The sequence below is a fragment of the Heliangelus exortis genome, chromosome 19, assembly GCF_036169615.1.
Source record: "Heliangelus exortis chromosome 19, bHelExo1.hap1, whole genome shotgun sequence".
Lineage (NCBI taxonomy): Eukaryota > Metazoa > Chordata > Aves > Apodiformes > Trochilidae > Heliangelus > Heliangelus exortis.
In genome coordinates, this window is record NC_092440.1 from 2,164,420 (window position 1) to 2,179,919 (window position 15,500).

The 15,500-nt window shown below is 50.0% G+C and overlaps 1 protein-coding gene across 1 annotated transcript; it reads right to left on the reverse strand.

Moving 5' to 3' along the window:
• Window positions 1-1,038: 1,038 nt before the first annotated feature.
• Window positions 1,039-15,171, reverse strand: LOC139805303 (acyl-CoA dehydrogenase family member 11-like). Its single transcript, XM_071763584.1, is given in 9 exon segments — window positions 1,039-1,931; window positions 7,972-8,045; window positions 8,048-8,141; window positions 8,245-8,320; window positions 8,322-8,656; window positions 9,898-9,997; window positions 10,585-10,632; window positions 10,634-10,788; window positions 14,508-15,171. Coding segments are annotated over 9 exon segments (1,485 nt in total). The 5' UTR covers window positions 14,808-15,171; the 3' UTR covers window positions 1,039-1,628.
• Between the last annotated feature and the right edge of the window lie 329 nt (window positions 15,172-15,500).

Sequence of the window (15,500 nt, forward strand, 5' to 3'; positions counted from 1 at the left end):
CAAATGTTTTAAAACATGCAAGCCTATGAGAGCAGAGAGCTGTTCAGCAGCAGTATGAAGTGTTAGGCCTTAGTGCTTGTTTGTTTCTGGCAGCATTTATTCTGCTGTAGCCTCCAAGGGAAGATTTAGATCTTAATAAATTTGTTATTTTCCTACACGATGACAATTTTACAGCCCCTTGTGTTTTCTGTACTGGTGCATCTGCAGGGCTCCCAGTTTGCAAGGCTTATTTTTAGGCAAATTATAGCTCATATATTAGGAAAAGTTAATTGCAGGGTAGAAAAAAAAACCCATCACAAGAGGTGCTGTGACCTCCTGGATGGCAGGGAGCGTGGGCAGCACTGTGGTTTGCCCAGGCCCTGGGCTTTGGGGATGAGTGTTTGGTGAAGATGGAGCATCCTGAGGGTTCCTCAGCAGCTCTGCAGAGGTTTTTAGGGCTGGGTGGATGTGCTGCTGCTGCTGCTGGAGCAGGTGAAGCAGCTGGAGGTTCCTCCAGTAGGATTTGTTCTGGCCCCTGGTGGAATGTTCCCACCACCTCTGTAGTGGGGACTTGGGTGGGTGAGGATTTGGGGATTGTTTGGGGTTGTAGCTTCTTCCCTGGGGGCAGGAGGTGCTGGTGGCCTTGGGGGGGTCACAGGCAGGCAGGGCTGTCCCCATACAGCAGTGTCCTGTCCAGGAGCACTTCTTCCACCTCCTAGCTGCCAGTCTGGAACTCTGGCCACCAGGCACAGCTCCTGAACAAAGAATGCAAACGGTTTGTCCCAGCTCTGGCATGGTGACAGTGATGGTTTTAATTTGGGGTCCCTCTCATCACTGCTGGAGTGGAGATCCCCAAGGCAGGGATGTGGTGCTGACAGCAACCAACCCTAAATGTTCCCAGTGTGATGGGAATGGCTTGGGGAGGCAGAGCAAAGCCTGCAGCACTGCAAGAGAAACCTGGGCTAGAGGAGGGGTTTTGCTTCCCTCTGAGCAGCTGAGATGTCTGCAGAGGCATCAGACTGAGCTGCAGGATCAATTGAAAGGGCTCCTGTGCACCTCTGGAGCCTTCAGCACAGGAAGGACATGGATCTGCTGGAGGGCCACAAAAATGCTCAAGGGGCTGGGACACCTCTCCTGCAAAGCCAGGCTGAGGGAGCTGGGGGTGTTCAGCCTGGAGAAGAGGAGGCTCCAGGGAGATCTAATAGTGACCTTCCAGTATCTGAAGGGGCTACAGGAAGGCTGGAGAGGGAGTGTGTGCAAGGGCCTGGAGTGATGGGATGAGGGGCAATGGCTTTAAATTGGGGAAGAGGAGATTTAGATTGGATGTTAGGGAAAAGTTCTTTCCCATCAGGGTGGTGGAACAAGGGTTGCCCAGGGAGGTGGTTGAGGCCCCATCCCTGGAGATATTCAAGGTGAGGCCTGAGGAGCACCCTGAGGGAGCTGAGGGTCCCTGCTGAGTGCAGGGGTTGGACTGGGTGAGCTCTGGAGGTCCCTTCCAACCCAAACCATTCTGAGTTCCTGGGCTCCAGCCAAATCAGCAAAGGCTCATGAGGAGGGAGGGGGTTACTTCTCCCCAGCCTTTGCCAGGCTGAGTGCTTTTTAGTTTGAAAGAAAGTGGGGATGGAGCTTTCTTCAAAAGAAAGGAGTTGTTACCCAGAAGGGGTGAAACCACCTGATCTAGGACTTATTCCAAGGTCTCTCCTGCTCTGAAATCCATCCTGTATCTCACCCATCCCTGCAGAGATCCTTGCTGGGGTGTAGGAGAAGTCTCTTGCTGCCAGCTCCGTGGTCACTGCCTGCCTGGACCCAGCTGCTTGGGTGAACCCAGTGAGGCTGCTGAGAGCCTCCAGCGTTTGCTCCACGGCAGCCTCCAACTTCCCAGGGCTGGAAGCCAGTCCCATTTTTTTCTGCAAAGAGAACAATGGCAGGAAAAATGACAGTGTAGTTACCTCCTGCAAGGAAACGGGGCTGATGAAACCCTGAGCACACCCCCCAGTGACTAACAGAGAGCTGGAATGGAGGTGGCTGGGACGGGCACTGCAGGAGGTGGAGCAGCCAGGGCAGGAAGGGGATGCGTCCAATAGGGAACTCACAGCCTTGACTTGAGGATGGAGAATTCCTGTCAGCCGGACCCACTTGGGACCGGTTTTGTGCTGTTGTTCCAGCTGTGTATGGGGGGGACCTGATCACACCTCCAGTTCTCTCTGCTTTGCACACCTGTAGCTGTCTCTAGCTGTGGGTGACATCCCTTGTCTGTATTTTCACTGCATGAAATGCAAACTGAAAGGAGCTTTTCTCTGCAGGTTGTGTCAGTGGGACAGGACCCAGGTAGCTCTCTCCTGGTGGAGTCTCCTTCTCTGGAGACATCCCAAACCCACCTGGATGCATTCCTGTGTGACCTACACTGGGTGATCCTGCCCTGGACTCTTGAGGTCCCTTCCAATCCCTATCATTCTGTGACTCTGTGACATCAGGCATTTAACTGTGCCCAGAAGCACAACCAAGAAGCTCCCTCTGGTTAAGCAGCTTTTTCTCCAGCATCCCAAGTACCTTGGGAAAACACAAGTGCCAGTCAGCTGAGAGAGTCTAAAACAGCTGCTCCTTTGGCATGACATGCCCATGGCTGCCTGAATGTGACCAGCAGATCATAGAATCCCAGAATGGGCTGGGTTGGAAGGGACCTCAGAGCTCATCAAGTCCAACCCTTGCTCCACTCCCCCCGTGGTTCCCAGCCCATGGCACTGAGTGCCACATCCAGGCTCTTTGGAAATATCTCCAGGGATGGAGAATCCACCCCTTCCCTGGGCAGCCCATTCCAGTGTCTGATCACCCTCTCCAGAAAGAAATTCTTTCTCATGTCCAACCTAAACCTCCCCTGGCACAACTTGAGACCTCTTGTGCCCTCTTGTCTTGCTGAGAGTTGCCTGGGAAAAGAGCCCAACCCCCCCCTGGCTCCAACCTCCTTTCAGGGAGTTGTAGAGAGTGATGAGGTCTCCCCTGAGCCTCCTCTTCTCCAGCCTCAACACCCCCAGCTCCCTATGTTGGCCTTTCACCTGCCTTTCCCCTCTTACTCCCCCTAAAGAGGGATGGAAGGAGAAGAACTTGCCCTCTGCCAGGCAGGGCTGACATCTCAGTGCTCCCAAGGCTGCACCCGTGGAGCAGCAGCCAGCTCTCACCCACCCACCCATCACCCACCTCAGACCCTGCACCCTCCCCACAGCTCTGGGTGCAGCAGCACAGTTTGGGTGCCCCAGGCCCTGCTGGCACTGGGGTCTGGCTCAGCCAGGAGCCTCCCTGTGCTGCAGAAACCTCTCAATATTCAATAATCACTCAATATCTCTAATACTCAACATTCAAAGCCAAGCCTCAGCCCTGCCTCTCTGCAGTAGAACTGAAGGATTACCTTGGGCAGGATGGCAAAAAGGACCTGTTACATATTTAGGGAGCATAGCAGGTGGTAGGAGATGCTTTCTGTTAATTAGTCTCATTTGCAGGTTGTTTATGAAACTGCAGCCTATAAGGATCTGCTGTGCAGAACTGATTTTTGATAGTTTTGAGGCTTTCAGTGCTTAAGTGATCAAGCAGTTCCACTTCCCAGTACGTGCAAATGCAGCTTATTTGCACAGCAGGGCTGCACAAGCTGAACCCAGTTTTGTTTTCTGCAGTAGGTCTGGGCATGACACCTTCTGCCTAACCAGCACCCTGTATTTTCTGACTATTAATACAAGAAAAACATGCTCCTCAATGGATGCCATTCTGTGCTCCAGGCAAAGCAAGACACAAACACAGCATATGCTCTACAAATACAAAAACATCGTCATGAAAGCGGTTAGGTCTAGAGCCAAGATAAAGTCCAAGGAACCTTCCCAAGCCCACAGAATGCTAATAAGATGTTTTTAAAAGTAGCTGGGAGCTTGTTGCTAACAAGGATCAAAAACCCCAAAGGCACAAACATGTTCCCAGCAGCTTGGGTGGAAGCCAGAGAGTCCCAAGGCCCAGCAGAGAAGCGACACGAGCGCTTCTGTTGGCACCGTGTGCCGAGGGCTGGGGTAGCAACAGCTCTGGTCTTGCTGCTCCACTCATAAAGACTTAGGCAAAAAAACACCAGGAATATAAAAGAATCATTTTTAACCTTAGGGGAAAAAGAAAAAAAAAAAAAAAAGCATTGTATTCTCTTTGCTCTCCAATAATTTATGCTATTTTTGGTTGGGTGGTTGGGATTACACTCGCTCTTTTCTTAACCAAAAAGCATTGAATCTTCTGAAAGCTCAAACTGGGTTTTTCCACCCCCTCCCCTACATTTGAGGCTGGAAAGCTGCTCCAGGGATGCTGCCTGAGGCAGAAGCAGCTCCTGTTTCCTCTCCTGCATGTTGATCTGCTCCAGTTCCTGGGGGCTGTAATGCTTCTTTTCTGGCTGAAGCCATCAGAGAGCAAAAGAGCTTTGCAGCTCCAAGATTTCCAATTAATTTGGTTTTCATGGAGGAATTTTAAGATGCTACTCATGCATTTGCTCTCACTAGCTGCCAAACAAGATGGTTTTTACATAAAGAACAATCATGAGAACAACCAAAGGAGCACAAGTCTCCTATTAATGTTTCCAGCAAACCTGCAGTAGCACTTTAATGACCTTGATTCATTTCCTGCTCTGTTAAAATCGTGGTTATGGTCTGTAAAAGCCCTGAAAACATTAGCACGTGCCTCAGGTTGTATGTCTGATTTACAGCTCGAGTGCCAGCCCTCCACAGTCATTTGTGATCCATAAAATCATTGATTCCCAGCTCTGCAGGGCTGGCATTTCCAAACTGCACCAAATTTAACCTCCGGTGACTAAAATGCAGTCATCAAACAATTCATTTTAGAGTCACTCAGAGCCCTGCTTTGCAGTCACTTTTCAGATTGGAAGTGAATCATAAAGTACACCCAGTGCTCTGGCTCCACATTCCACCTAATAATTAATTTAGTGTAACATGAAATGTCTGTCCCCTTGCAGTACCCACCTGAAATTCCCCCCAGGGCTGAGCAGGGGCCCAGGACTGTCTCTCACATTTGCTCTTTTCACCCTGTGTTGTCCTGAGACTTTGCAGACTAAATCCTTCTGGACACAGAGTGGTTTGTGTGTCAAGAAGCCCAGAATTTCAGCTGCTCATAATCACATTCTGCAAGGGTGAGGAAGTTCTCTGTCTTTCCCTTTTCCTGAGGATAATTATGATGCTGGATTCCTGCTCCCAGAATCCAGTAGAGGCAACTGCCACAGGATAAAAGCAAAAATAGGTGGCAGTGGGGTGAGGGAGGGAGGGGGAATTACTCTGAGATACAGGGGAATCTCTCTGTAGTGCCATGCTTGTACTAACAAACTTTCTCCAAAGCAGGCTGTGTCACCAGGCACAAATCCTGCAAGCTGTGAAACTTAAGGGACAAACATAAAATCAATTGGACCAGTTTTGTGTGCCTGAGTAAAAAGGAAATGGATTGGAGTGGTAAAAAAAAAATCCCTTTATGAAGGGCTCAATGATTTCCTCACTAAATGGTAATGGGGAAGATGTTTCAAAATGTGTCAGACTCCCAGAGGCCAAAAGGATTTGGAGCCCCAAAAGAGGTTGCTTATCACCTGGGAAGTAAAATCCTGATTCTGGAGTAGAAGCTCAGCACATTCCTGCTGGATGCTGCAGGGGCTCTGCAGAAATACATCCCAGGCTGCCTTTCCAGTGCCTGCTGAAGGCATAAGGGAAAAGCTTTCTGACAGGTCCAGGCTGAATTTGCTAAGTGTGATCTTGCAGATCCAGCCTGAGTGCATCAACACTGCTCTCCCAGCTCAGCTGTTCCAGGAGCCAACCTCAGTGTGACACCAGCACCAAATAAATGCAAGTGGCACCTACTGGAATTTGGAGACCCTTTCAGTCAGTGCCCACATGTTCACCCTCCAGTCTCATACACTGGTTTGTGGGAGTGCCAGAGCAATGATGAGCTTGGTTAGTAATGGATCCTGACACTGTGCAGGTTCCTGCTCTGACTCCTGGTCTTTAGTGCTCCTCTGAGGACCCAGTTGTTCAGCAGCTGGAGGGGAGGAGGTGTGCTCAGTCCTGCCCATCAGCAGATTTGGGTTTCTTGTTTGGTAGCCAAATCTTTGGTTTTCCCTTTATCAAAAGCTGTCTGAGAGGACACACATCTCTGGAGGGCAGAGAGGTGCTGGGTACAGAATCCAGCTGAGCTGGGGGGGGTTGGAATGTAACAGAATTTGCCAGCTGGAGCCAGGCTCTGGCTGGTGTGTTTCTGAAAGACCTGTCCAGTTGTCTGTGCTGTGGGCAGTGCAGGGGCCCAGAACTTTCCCTTCTTGGAGGGTCTGGAGGAGAAAGCAAAGGCCCAGGATTCCCTCAGGGTACCTGGTCTGATGTCATCTGGATTGCTGTATCTGGATTAACAATCTAATCCCAGGGAGAATTCCCTCTGATGTGTGGATCAGGCATCTCAGGTTGGTTCCTGTCTCCTTTTCCAGGACATAACAGCATCACCTTCATGAAATTCTGAGCTGCTGTGAACTCTCTGTGACCTCCTGTCTTCTGAGCACCCTTAAAAGAGCAGCCTGTAGGTAAAGCCAGAGAACAGCAAATCTGAAGAGACAGCAAGAGAATTCCTTTGGCTCTTTCCATTTTTTTCAGTGGGAATAAAAATAGGAAGTTCCTAATGCAGTAGGTGGCCCTATTGCAGGATTAGTATTCAGCAGCCTTGTGGTGCTTTTCCAGGGAAGAAACAAAACTCACAGTTATTGTGGATTCAGGAAGGTGGCTCTCTCACAAAAAATACACTGCTGGTGATGGTGTCGTGAGGAACTCTGATGATGCAAAACTCTTCACTGCTGAGATGAAATCATCTGCATTTTTCTGGCAGTGCCTAAGTATCCCCAAATGAGCTCTGCCTTCCTTCTGCTTTTGTAAAGTGCCTTTTAAAGAGCAGGACTGTAAGATGCCCTCAGAATACTCATCTGAAGCTTTCAGTTTGGGCACATTCTTTGGTTGTCCCAGCTAGGAGCAGAAAAAACAAGTAACACCCTGCTGAGGTGGGCTCACCTGCACTGAGGAGAGGAACATCACCTGAGAGCTCATCCAGTTCCAACCTCCTGCCATGGGCAGGGGCACCTCTCAACAGACCAGGTGAGAGGAGGATAAACCAAATTAATTGGTTGCTCCAAGCCCCATCCATCCTGGCCTTGAACACTTCCAGGGAGGGAGGGGGCAGCCACAAATTCCTTGGGCAACCTGTTCTAGCATCTCACCACCCTCATAGGGAAGAATTTCTCCCTAATGTCTCACCTAAATCCCCCCTATTCAAGCTTTAAATAATTTCCTCTTGTCCTCTCACCACACCCCCATGCCAGAAGCCCTCCCCCAGCTTTCTTGTAGCCCCTTCAGATACTGGAAGGTTGCTCTAAGGTCCCCCTGGAGCCTCCTCTTCTCCAGGCTGAACAGCCCCAATCCCTCAGCCTGGCTTCCCAGGCATTTGAGCATTTCAGTGGCTCTGCTCTGGATGTGTTCCAGGAGCTCTGTGTCCTTCTGGTGTTGGAGACTCCAGAACTGGACACGGAACTCCAGGTGGGGTCTCAGCAGAGCAGAGCAGAGCAGAGCAGAGCAGAGCAGAGCAGAGCAGAGCAGAGCAGAGCAGAGGGGGAGAATCCCCTCCCTTGCCCTCTGTCTGTGCTTCTTCTGATGCAGCCCAGGACCTGGTTGGTTTCTGGGCTGCAAGTGCCTGTTCCTACCTGCTTACTACATGGGGCTGTCCCTCAGCAGGGTCAATGTACCTGGATTAGGAAAATGAGCAGTTTCAAATACTAAAATATTTTCTGTTGGGTTTTCTTCCATCTTTTCCTGAGCTCTTCTCAGCTCTGTCCCCCTCACAGTCCTGCTGGTGCAGTGTTCTCTGGAGTGAACAGCCAGCCACAGAGGTGGAAAAAAGGAACTTTTTCAGCTGGTATCACTGCCAAGCCCCCCATGAGCCTGCCTGGTCCCACGAGGAAGGTGAAACCTTACTTACAAGCTCTGCTGGAGCTCCCTCAAGCCATAGCTCTGCTGTGTGCCCAACCTGTCCTTCAGCCTTTGGATTTGGATGTTGTTCAGCTTCCCCTCCTCATCTTGAACCTTCAGGAAGAACAGGGACAACCCACCAGAACCCTGGGGCATCGGAAGAGGATTTCATTGCAGTGAGCCAAGGATTAAAAAAAAAAACCCCAAAACAATGCCCCTGCTCCTTCCTGGGTTCCACCCTCAGACAGACCTGTTTCACACATCCTTCAGCATCTGCTGCCCTGGCCAGGGTTAATGCCACATCAGAATCAGCAGCTGATTTAAAACCAGAGATGATATGTGCCATCTGGCTGCTTCCTGGCCACTGTCTCAGTTCCGTTGGCTGCAGGGAAGGAGGAGAAGATAATTTTTGGCATTATTTTTTCTCTATCAATCAATTTTGGTTTAAGCAGCAGCTCTTTTGAAGTTACCTGGTGCTGTCTAGGAGTAGGGATTAGCTGCTCATCTCTCAGTGACCCTGGATAAGAAATGCTGCCAGAGTTAAGCACTAGGAAGGAGCTGGGAACACATGGAGCTGCTGGATCATGTCCAGGGAAGAGCAACAAAGGTGGTGGAGGGGCTGGAGAACAAGTCCTGTGGGGATTCCTGAGGGAATTGGGATTCTTTAGTTTGGAGAAGAGGAGGCTGAAGGGAGACCTTATTGCTTTCTCCAGCTCCCTAAAAGGAGGTTGCAGGGAGGTGGGTTCTGCCTCTTCTCTCCTGGAAATAATTGTAGGACCAGAGGAAATGGCCTGAAGCTGCCCCAGGGGAGGTTTAGCCCAGACATCAGGAAGAATTTCCTTCCTGAGAGTTGTCAGGTGCTGGAATGTGCTGCCCAGGGAGGTGGTGGAGCCACCATCCCTGGAGATATTCAAGAACCACGTAGATGTGGCACTTCAGGACATGCTCCAGTGGACATGGTGAGTTTTCCTGGCTTGATGGATGGACTTGGGGATCTCAGAGGTCTTTTCCAACTGTGACAATTCTGTCATTCTGTGACCTGGGCTCTGTTTAGCTGCCAGTGACCTCAGCAATGGATGCAGATGGACAGCTGGACGTGGCAGTGCTTTGTGAGCAGAATGCACCATGGGGTATATTCCAGAGCCAAGAAAACCAAAGGTGCAACAGAACTGGGAATCCTGCTGACCCTTTCACTGCTTCCACCACGAAACCAGCTGCAGCTTCATCAGATGCAGGTGAGTCCCCTTCCACTTTTCTGTCTCTCCACCCCCAGCTCCCTCAGCCTCTCCTCATAGGATCTGTGCTCGAGTCCCTTCACCAGCCCAGGTACCTCCTTTGGACCTGCTCCAGCACCTCAATCTCCTTCCTGAGCTGAGGGGCCCAGAACTGGACACAGGTAACTGCTTTATGCTCTTTCTTTTTATTGAATTAAAATCCCCAGACTAGCTACTTAAGGGATAGATTTTCTCTGAACCTTACATAGTGCAAAGGGTATTGCTGAGAGGCAGAGACAAAAATCTTCAGATTGGGCAGGTCTGCTGCTTTGCCTAATTTACATCAGGGATGGAACAGGACCAACACACTTAACTGCCACTCCACACGGGGCAGAGGAAAACAAAATAACTCCTACTAAACCCACATGGGACACTGTTCCAGCTACCTGGAGTCCTGTGGGTCTCATGTGCAGCAGAAGTACAGAGTACTGTAGGTAAATATAAAAGCTAACCTGGGCACAAAGACTTTGTCATTAAAGGAGAAAGGCAGTGGGAGATGCAGCTGAGGCACAGAGCAAGGGAATTCTCAGAGCCAGATCAGCTCTCCTCCATCCTTGGCCAGTGCTCCTGTCTCTAACCAGTGCTTCCAGGATGTGGGCTGTGCCCTGAGAGACCAACTGAGCTCATACCTCAATGACTTTGGCTGCCCCATCAGTCATGGCCAGTGGACAGCTGAAACCTCCAGAGGAGCTTGGAAATAAGTTGAGTTTGACAGCCTGATGCAGACAGCTGAGGAAAAGATGAGTGCAGACAGACAGGCTACACAGCAGCTCAAGAGCAGGAGGATAAAATATTTTGAATAGGAAGAGCAGAACAAAATAGAGGTGAGAATCAGACTGCTCATTTCTGACAGGGCAAAAACTGTTTCAGCCAGGAGGAGAGAAGAGCAATGGGGTTTCTCAGACTGCCAGTGCAAGGAATTGCTTGCCAGCTGGTGCACCTGAAGAGCAGTTTTTAAAAGTAAGAAACTTGAGAAAAAAAATAAGAAACAGACAATGAAACTGCAAGTAAAATCCCAACCCTTTGGCTGTGTTACAAGGAATGCATGCAAAGCTGGAGCAGAGCAGGGGAACTGCCAGGCTCCAGATCCAGGAAGGTGACACCAAAGAATATTATGATCAACTGTAGGCCATTAGTTAGAGCTGATCACTGGTGATGTGGAACATTACAGTGGACAGACACTGCTGTTCAGTCCAGCAGTAGGTGTGCTTCTGTCTGGGCATCATCTGTTACCCATTACACAACACATTTCAGTCCTGCACCTTGCTGAGGACAACCAGGAAGGCACCAAGGCACTCCCATTCTCCCCCAGTTACCTCCAGTTGGAGGCCTCAGCAATCAGCCCCTCTTCTGCTGAGATCTCTGATCCTCCTCCAGGCTGAGCAGATGAGGATGTGATCCACCTGCTGCCCCCAGGCATCCACAGGGGGGTTCAACTCACACTCCCAGCCCAGAGGTTTCCTCTCAGTTAGCAGACAGTTCCCAAATCCCCCCAGATCCTGATTCACCTCCTCCAGGATCTGTGAAACAACCAGAAGAGCCCTTCAGCCCCTTCCCTGGAAGGCAAGGAGCCCAGGTCCTGGCTGGAAAGGCAGAGAACTGATGAGATTGTCCTGCTGGGCTACTGCTCTTTCACCACTTGGCCCTTCCATGCATCCTGTCATGCAGCAGGACAGCTTGTCCCTGAGCCTCTGCTGGCACAGCTGGACTCAGCTGCCACTTTTTTCCCCCCCAAAATAATATTTTTCCAAGTTACATTTGGCAGCATCTCCGGATTTCACAAAAGACAGAAGAGCTTTTGTATCAGGGCTGAGAATGACACAGATGCAGGAGGGGGGGTTGGATGAGATGCTCTCCAGAGGTCCTTCCAGCCTCTGCTACTCCATGATTTACTGCTGGAGAAGAATGCCAGGGGAAGAGCTGCCAGAAACAGAAGGCCTTCAGCTGCACAGGAAAACTTCCCCTGGGCTCAGCAGTTAACCTGCCTATCAGATTAGAAAAGGAGGGACAGAGCAATCATTTGAGCTCCAGCCTGGCACACAGGCAGTCTGGATTCCAATTTCCATCCTGCATCCAGCTTCCTGAACAGCCCTGGATAAGGATTCATGTGCCCTTGTTTCAGCTTGGCTGGCTTGGATGGAAAAGTCTGTCCAGAGTTAATGGGGGAAACCAGCACCCATGGAGGAGTGATTCATTCCAGCCCTAAGGACACCTCTTTTAAAGTGACAGAAATTACTTTCTGCAAGTGTTCTTCACTGCCTGTGGCCAAAGCCAGGTGAAGATGCTTAGACTTAAAAAACCTGATTTATAGATGATTTAAATTAGGCCAGGGGGGCTCAACCTCAAGCACTGTTGGACCCTCATTAGTATAAAAATATCCAAGGCTCTAACGAGGGTCACTGAAGCACCTGGTCTTTCATCAGAGGAATCTCTTTTGCTGTTCTCTCCTTCATTAAGTGCTGATCATTTCCTCCTCAACAGAACAATTGTGGAGATGAATGCCACAGCTGCTGTACCCCAAATGGTGCAATTATAAAATCACAGAATCCTGGAATGTCAGCTTGGAAGGGGCCTCAAGGATCACCTGCTCCAACCCTTCTGATATAACAGCTGATGGGAGATGTCCCAGCACCCAGTGAGCTGAGACTTCAAACTTTCCAGAGTGGGGGAATCCACCACTTCCCATGGGAGACCATTCCAATGTCGGACTGTCCACGGGGGGAAAATTGTCCTCTGGTGTTCAATCAGAACCTCCCCAGAAGCCACTTGTGCCCATTGCCCCTTCTCTTGTCCCTGGGACTCCTTTGGAAATTGGGAGTCTCCATCTTTCTAGCCTCCCTTTTAAGCACTGGAACATGGCAATAAGGTCTCCCCTGAGCCTTCTCAGGGCTGAACATTCCCAGTTTTCTCAGCCTCTCCTCTTATGGCAGTCCTCTGATTATCCTTGTGGCTCTTCTCTGGACCCTCTCCAGCCTGTCCAGGCTGGATGCTGCTGGTGAATGGTGAAATAATTGTTAAAATCACCAAAAAACTCATTAAGATGCTGCTGGTGAATGGTGAAATAATTGTTAAAATCACCAAACAAACCAAAGCCATGCATGGTGCCTGGTCAGCTGCTGTGGTTCATGCTGCACTCCTGCTTGCTGCCCATGGAGCTCAGCTGGGATGAGTGGGTGCCTCCAGCACTTATCATATCTTGACAAGAATTTGAAGATTCTTTTAGAGGCAGAAGTGAAGAATCCAATGCTCATGGACTTTGCTGATCCCTGAAGCAGAAGAACCTTTTAACTGCTTGTTTACTTGGTAGTTTCTTGTGGGCAGAGGAGGATGAGTCTCCCAAACCAGGTCTCTTGGTCAGCACACTGCAGGGAACTCAAACCACAGCAGTCCCTCCACCTCCTCCACATGTTCTAAAAACAAACCCCAGCTGTCAGCTCGTGCCCTGACCACGTGGAGCCTTACAAACCACCCTGTTGCTCAAGGGAATGGTTTTATTCCCGAGGTAAAAGAACAAAATCAGAGCTCCTAGGTTTGAGGCTGCTGAATGTAATGCAAAGCAGCCTGGGTGCTCCAAAAGGCTTCCACCAGGATATGGAGAGGGCATCTGGAAAGCACCAGGAGCAGGGCTGAAGCCACCACCTAGGAGCATCTGCTGGGTGGTCTCGTTCCCCCTCATCTCTCCTTTGACATCCCAGGGATGAACAAACTGGAGATCCACAAAATATTTCACACTAAGGGTGCAGAAGACAGGTGATCCTTTATATAAAAGGACATATTTTCAGAGGGAATCAAACAGATGCTTCTCCCCAGTGATGCCCAGAAAAAGCAGGTGCTTTCTTCTGTCTTCTCACCCTTCCAGAAATCTTTTTCCCCGTTCCAGGGAAAGTTCTGTGTTCACCACTGCACAGAGGTGAAGAGGACAACGGGAATCAGTGGGACACACCGTGCTTCATCGGATGCAGCTCTTCTGGAGAGGAAGGTGCTGGCAAGGAGAGCCAGCTGCGAGCCAGCTGTGAGGCTGCAGACGAGCAGGCAGCAGGCTGGGCTCTCCCTTTCAGCTGTGAGGCAACACTGCCCCGCTGGGACCGAGCACAGGAACGTCAAGGGGGCTGCTGCCGAGTCTCTGCTGGATTCTGCAGCCACTTTGTCTCTTCGGGGAAAGAGTGGGGAGGAGTTCTCAGCCTTGGTGAAAGAGATCATTGATGCTTTTATTTTCTGGGAGATCACGTTTATTCCAAAGGTGCAGATTAGGATCTCCATGGCTGCCAAGAGGCATCTTCCTTCCCTCATCTTCTCTTCTGGCAAGAAGGCCACAATGGTGCTTAGGGAGACCTCGTTTCTGTCCTCAGGATGGCTGTGACACAAGCAAAGTCCCAACACTGCCACCACACTCTTGCTACCCTATGTCTGCAGGGCCTCACAGACCTGGAGACCAAGCAGTGGCAGGAGGAGAGTCACTGAAATACAGGTGCTGCCCTTCTTCTCACCCTGTGTCTTGCACAGGTTATTGCATTGCTTCTGCTGGAAGAAATCACTGGGAGAGATCCCACTGTGCTCTGTCAGACCTGGTCCTTGAAAGTGGGAAACAGCTGCAGTCCTTGAGGTGACAGCAGAGGACAAACAGGGAGATGAGCCAGCTCTTCCCAGGGGTTCCTGTTGGACTGGACATCAAGGAACAGAGACTGACACCTCAGGGTCTTATCCCACCTCTCTGCACCCCTCCATCTGTTCAGAGCCTTTGCTGTCTGAAAATCTACCCAGAAAAGCCAAGACCTGTGCTGAGAACAAGCAAACCCCAACAGGCCCTTGCATCCCTCAGCTGAGCACAACCCCATTCCCTCAGAAAGGAATTTCCTCAAAAGCTCCCATTACCCAGGGGAGGGAAGTGGACTCGCACAGCAGAGTTTGGAAGCACCTCAATTTTTTTCTACTTCTCTCAAATTTCTTACTCTGGATGACCAGACAACAAATGCTCTGACAATCCCAAAACAACACTCCTGTTGCAACACCCAGGACAGTCACCAGAGCCCACCAAGCTCCTTTCTATTTCTGTTTATGTCCTGGCTGTATTTTTGACCCCTGCACTGATTCAAAGACAGCAAGTTTTAAAAAATGTCAATAAATTGCCCCAACTGAAGGCACAAAAGGGCTTAGAGAAACATTTAATTCACAGTCCTAAGCAGTGACCTAGCCAGAATTAGAGTTTGTACACACAGAGACACAAACATGCATGCCAGACCTTGGGAGGAAGATGAGCTTCCAAGTAACTCCGAAGCAAAACATCTTCCACGTATTGTTTCCCAGTCTCAGGCTGCTCTTGGTAGAGGGTCCTGGTTTCTCTCCTTACAAGGGGTATTTCCAGATCTTCTAATGGTTGTTTCTCCTGCATGCTGACCTGTTGCCCGTGCCCTGACATTCTGTCCATTCCTTTAGGACTCTGTGCTTGGCTCATCTCCCAGACACGAGGCAGAAAGTGCCCTGACTTCCAGAGCTTGCAGGTAGCACTGGAAGCCCACCAAGGCAGCCGACAGGCAAACATGACCCTGCAAAGCCTGGAGTGTATCCCACCAATAACTCTCACCCTCAGAGCCTTCCTGGGTTGACAGCAGCACCCATCCTCTTTTGGTTTAATGTGGTGAAGTTATTCTTCAGCATCAATGGCAGCTTCTCTCCTCCCTCGAGGAGGAGCTTTGCAGCAGCTGTTGTCAACTGAGCTAGGGGAAAGGTCTTTGGAAAGAGATCAGGAAATAGCCTAGAAAAACTAAAGGATTCAGAAAACATTGTGTTCTTCCCTACCAGGCAGATGGACATTTCCAGAGCTGGGGTGATGGGGGGTGTGTGTGTTCTCACCAGCACCCCCTGAACTGCTTGGGATGGTAAAAGGATAAAGGTGGGAGAGGAAAAGAAATACATTTCATCATCTGAAGGATAACAAAATGCCAGGAAATGGGAAGAAATGGCTTAGGCAGGTTGCTCTCTAAACAAGGCACAGGTGAAAACAGAGAATCCATCCTCCTTGCCTGGGTTGTCACACTAGCTCCAAAATAATCTTCTCATGAGCTCCCTCATGCCTTGGAGCTGGGACGGTGTTCAGTTTTTCTTTCTGCAGAGAAGCACCAAAATCTTGTAAGAACACACCTCCTGGCTTTGAAACCTGCGCCTCACCGGGGTGGTGTGTTGCTAACGGTGTTTTGCTTTAAAGCGATTTTAAACAGGTGAGACAAGAAGGACA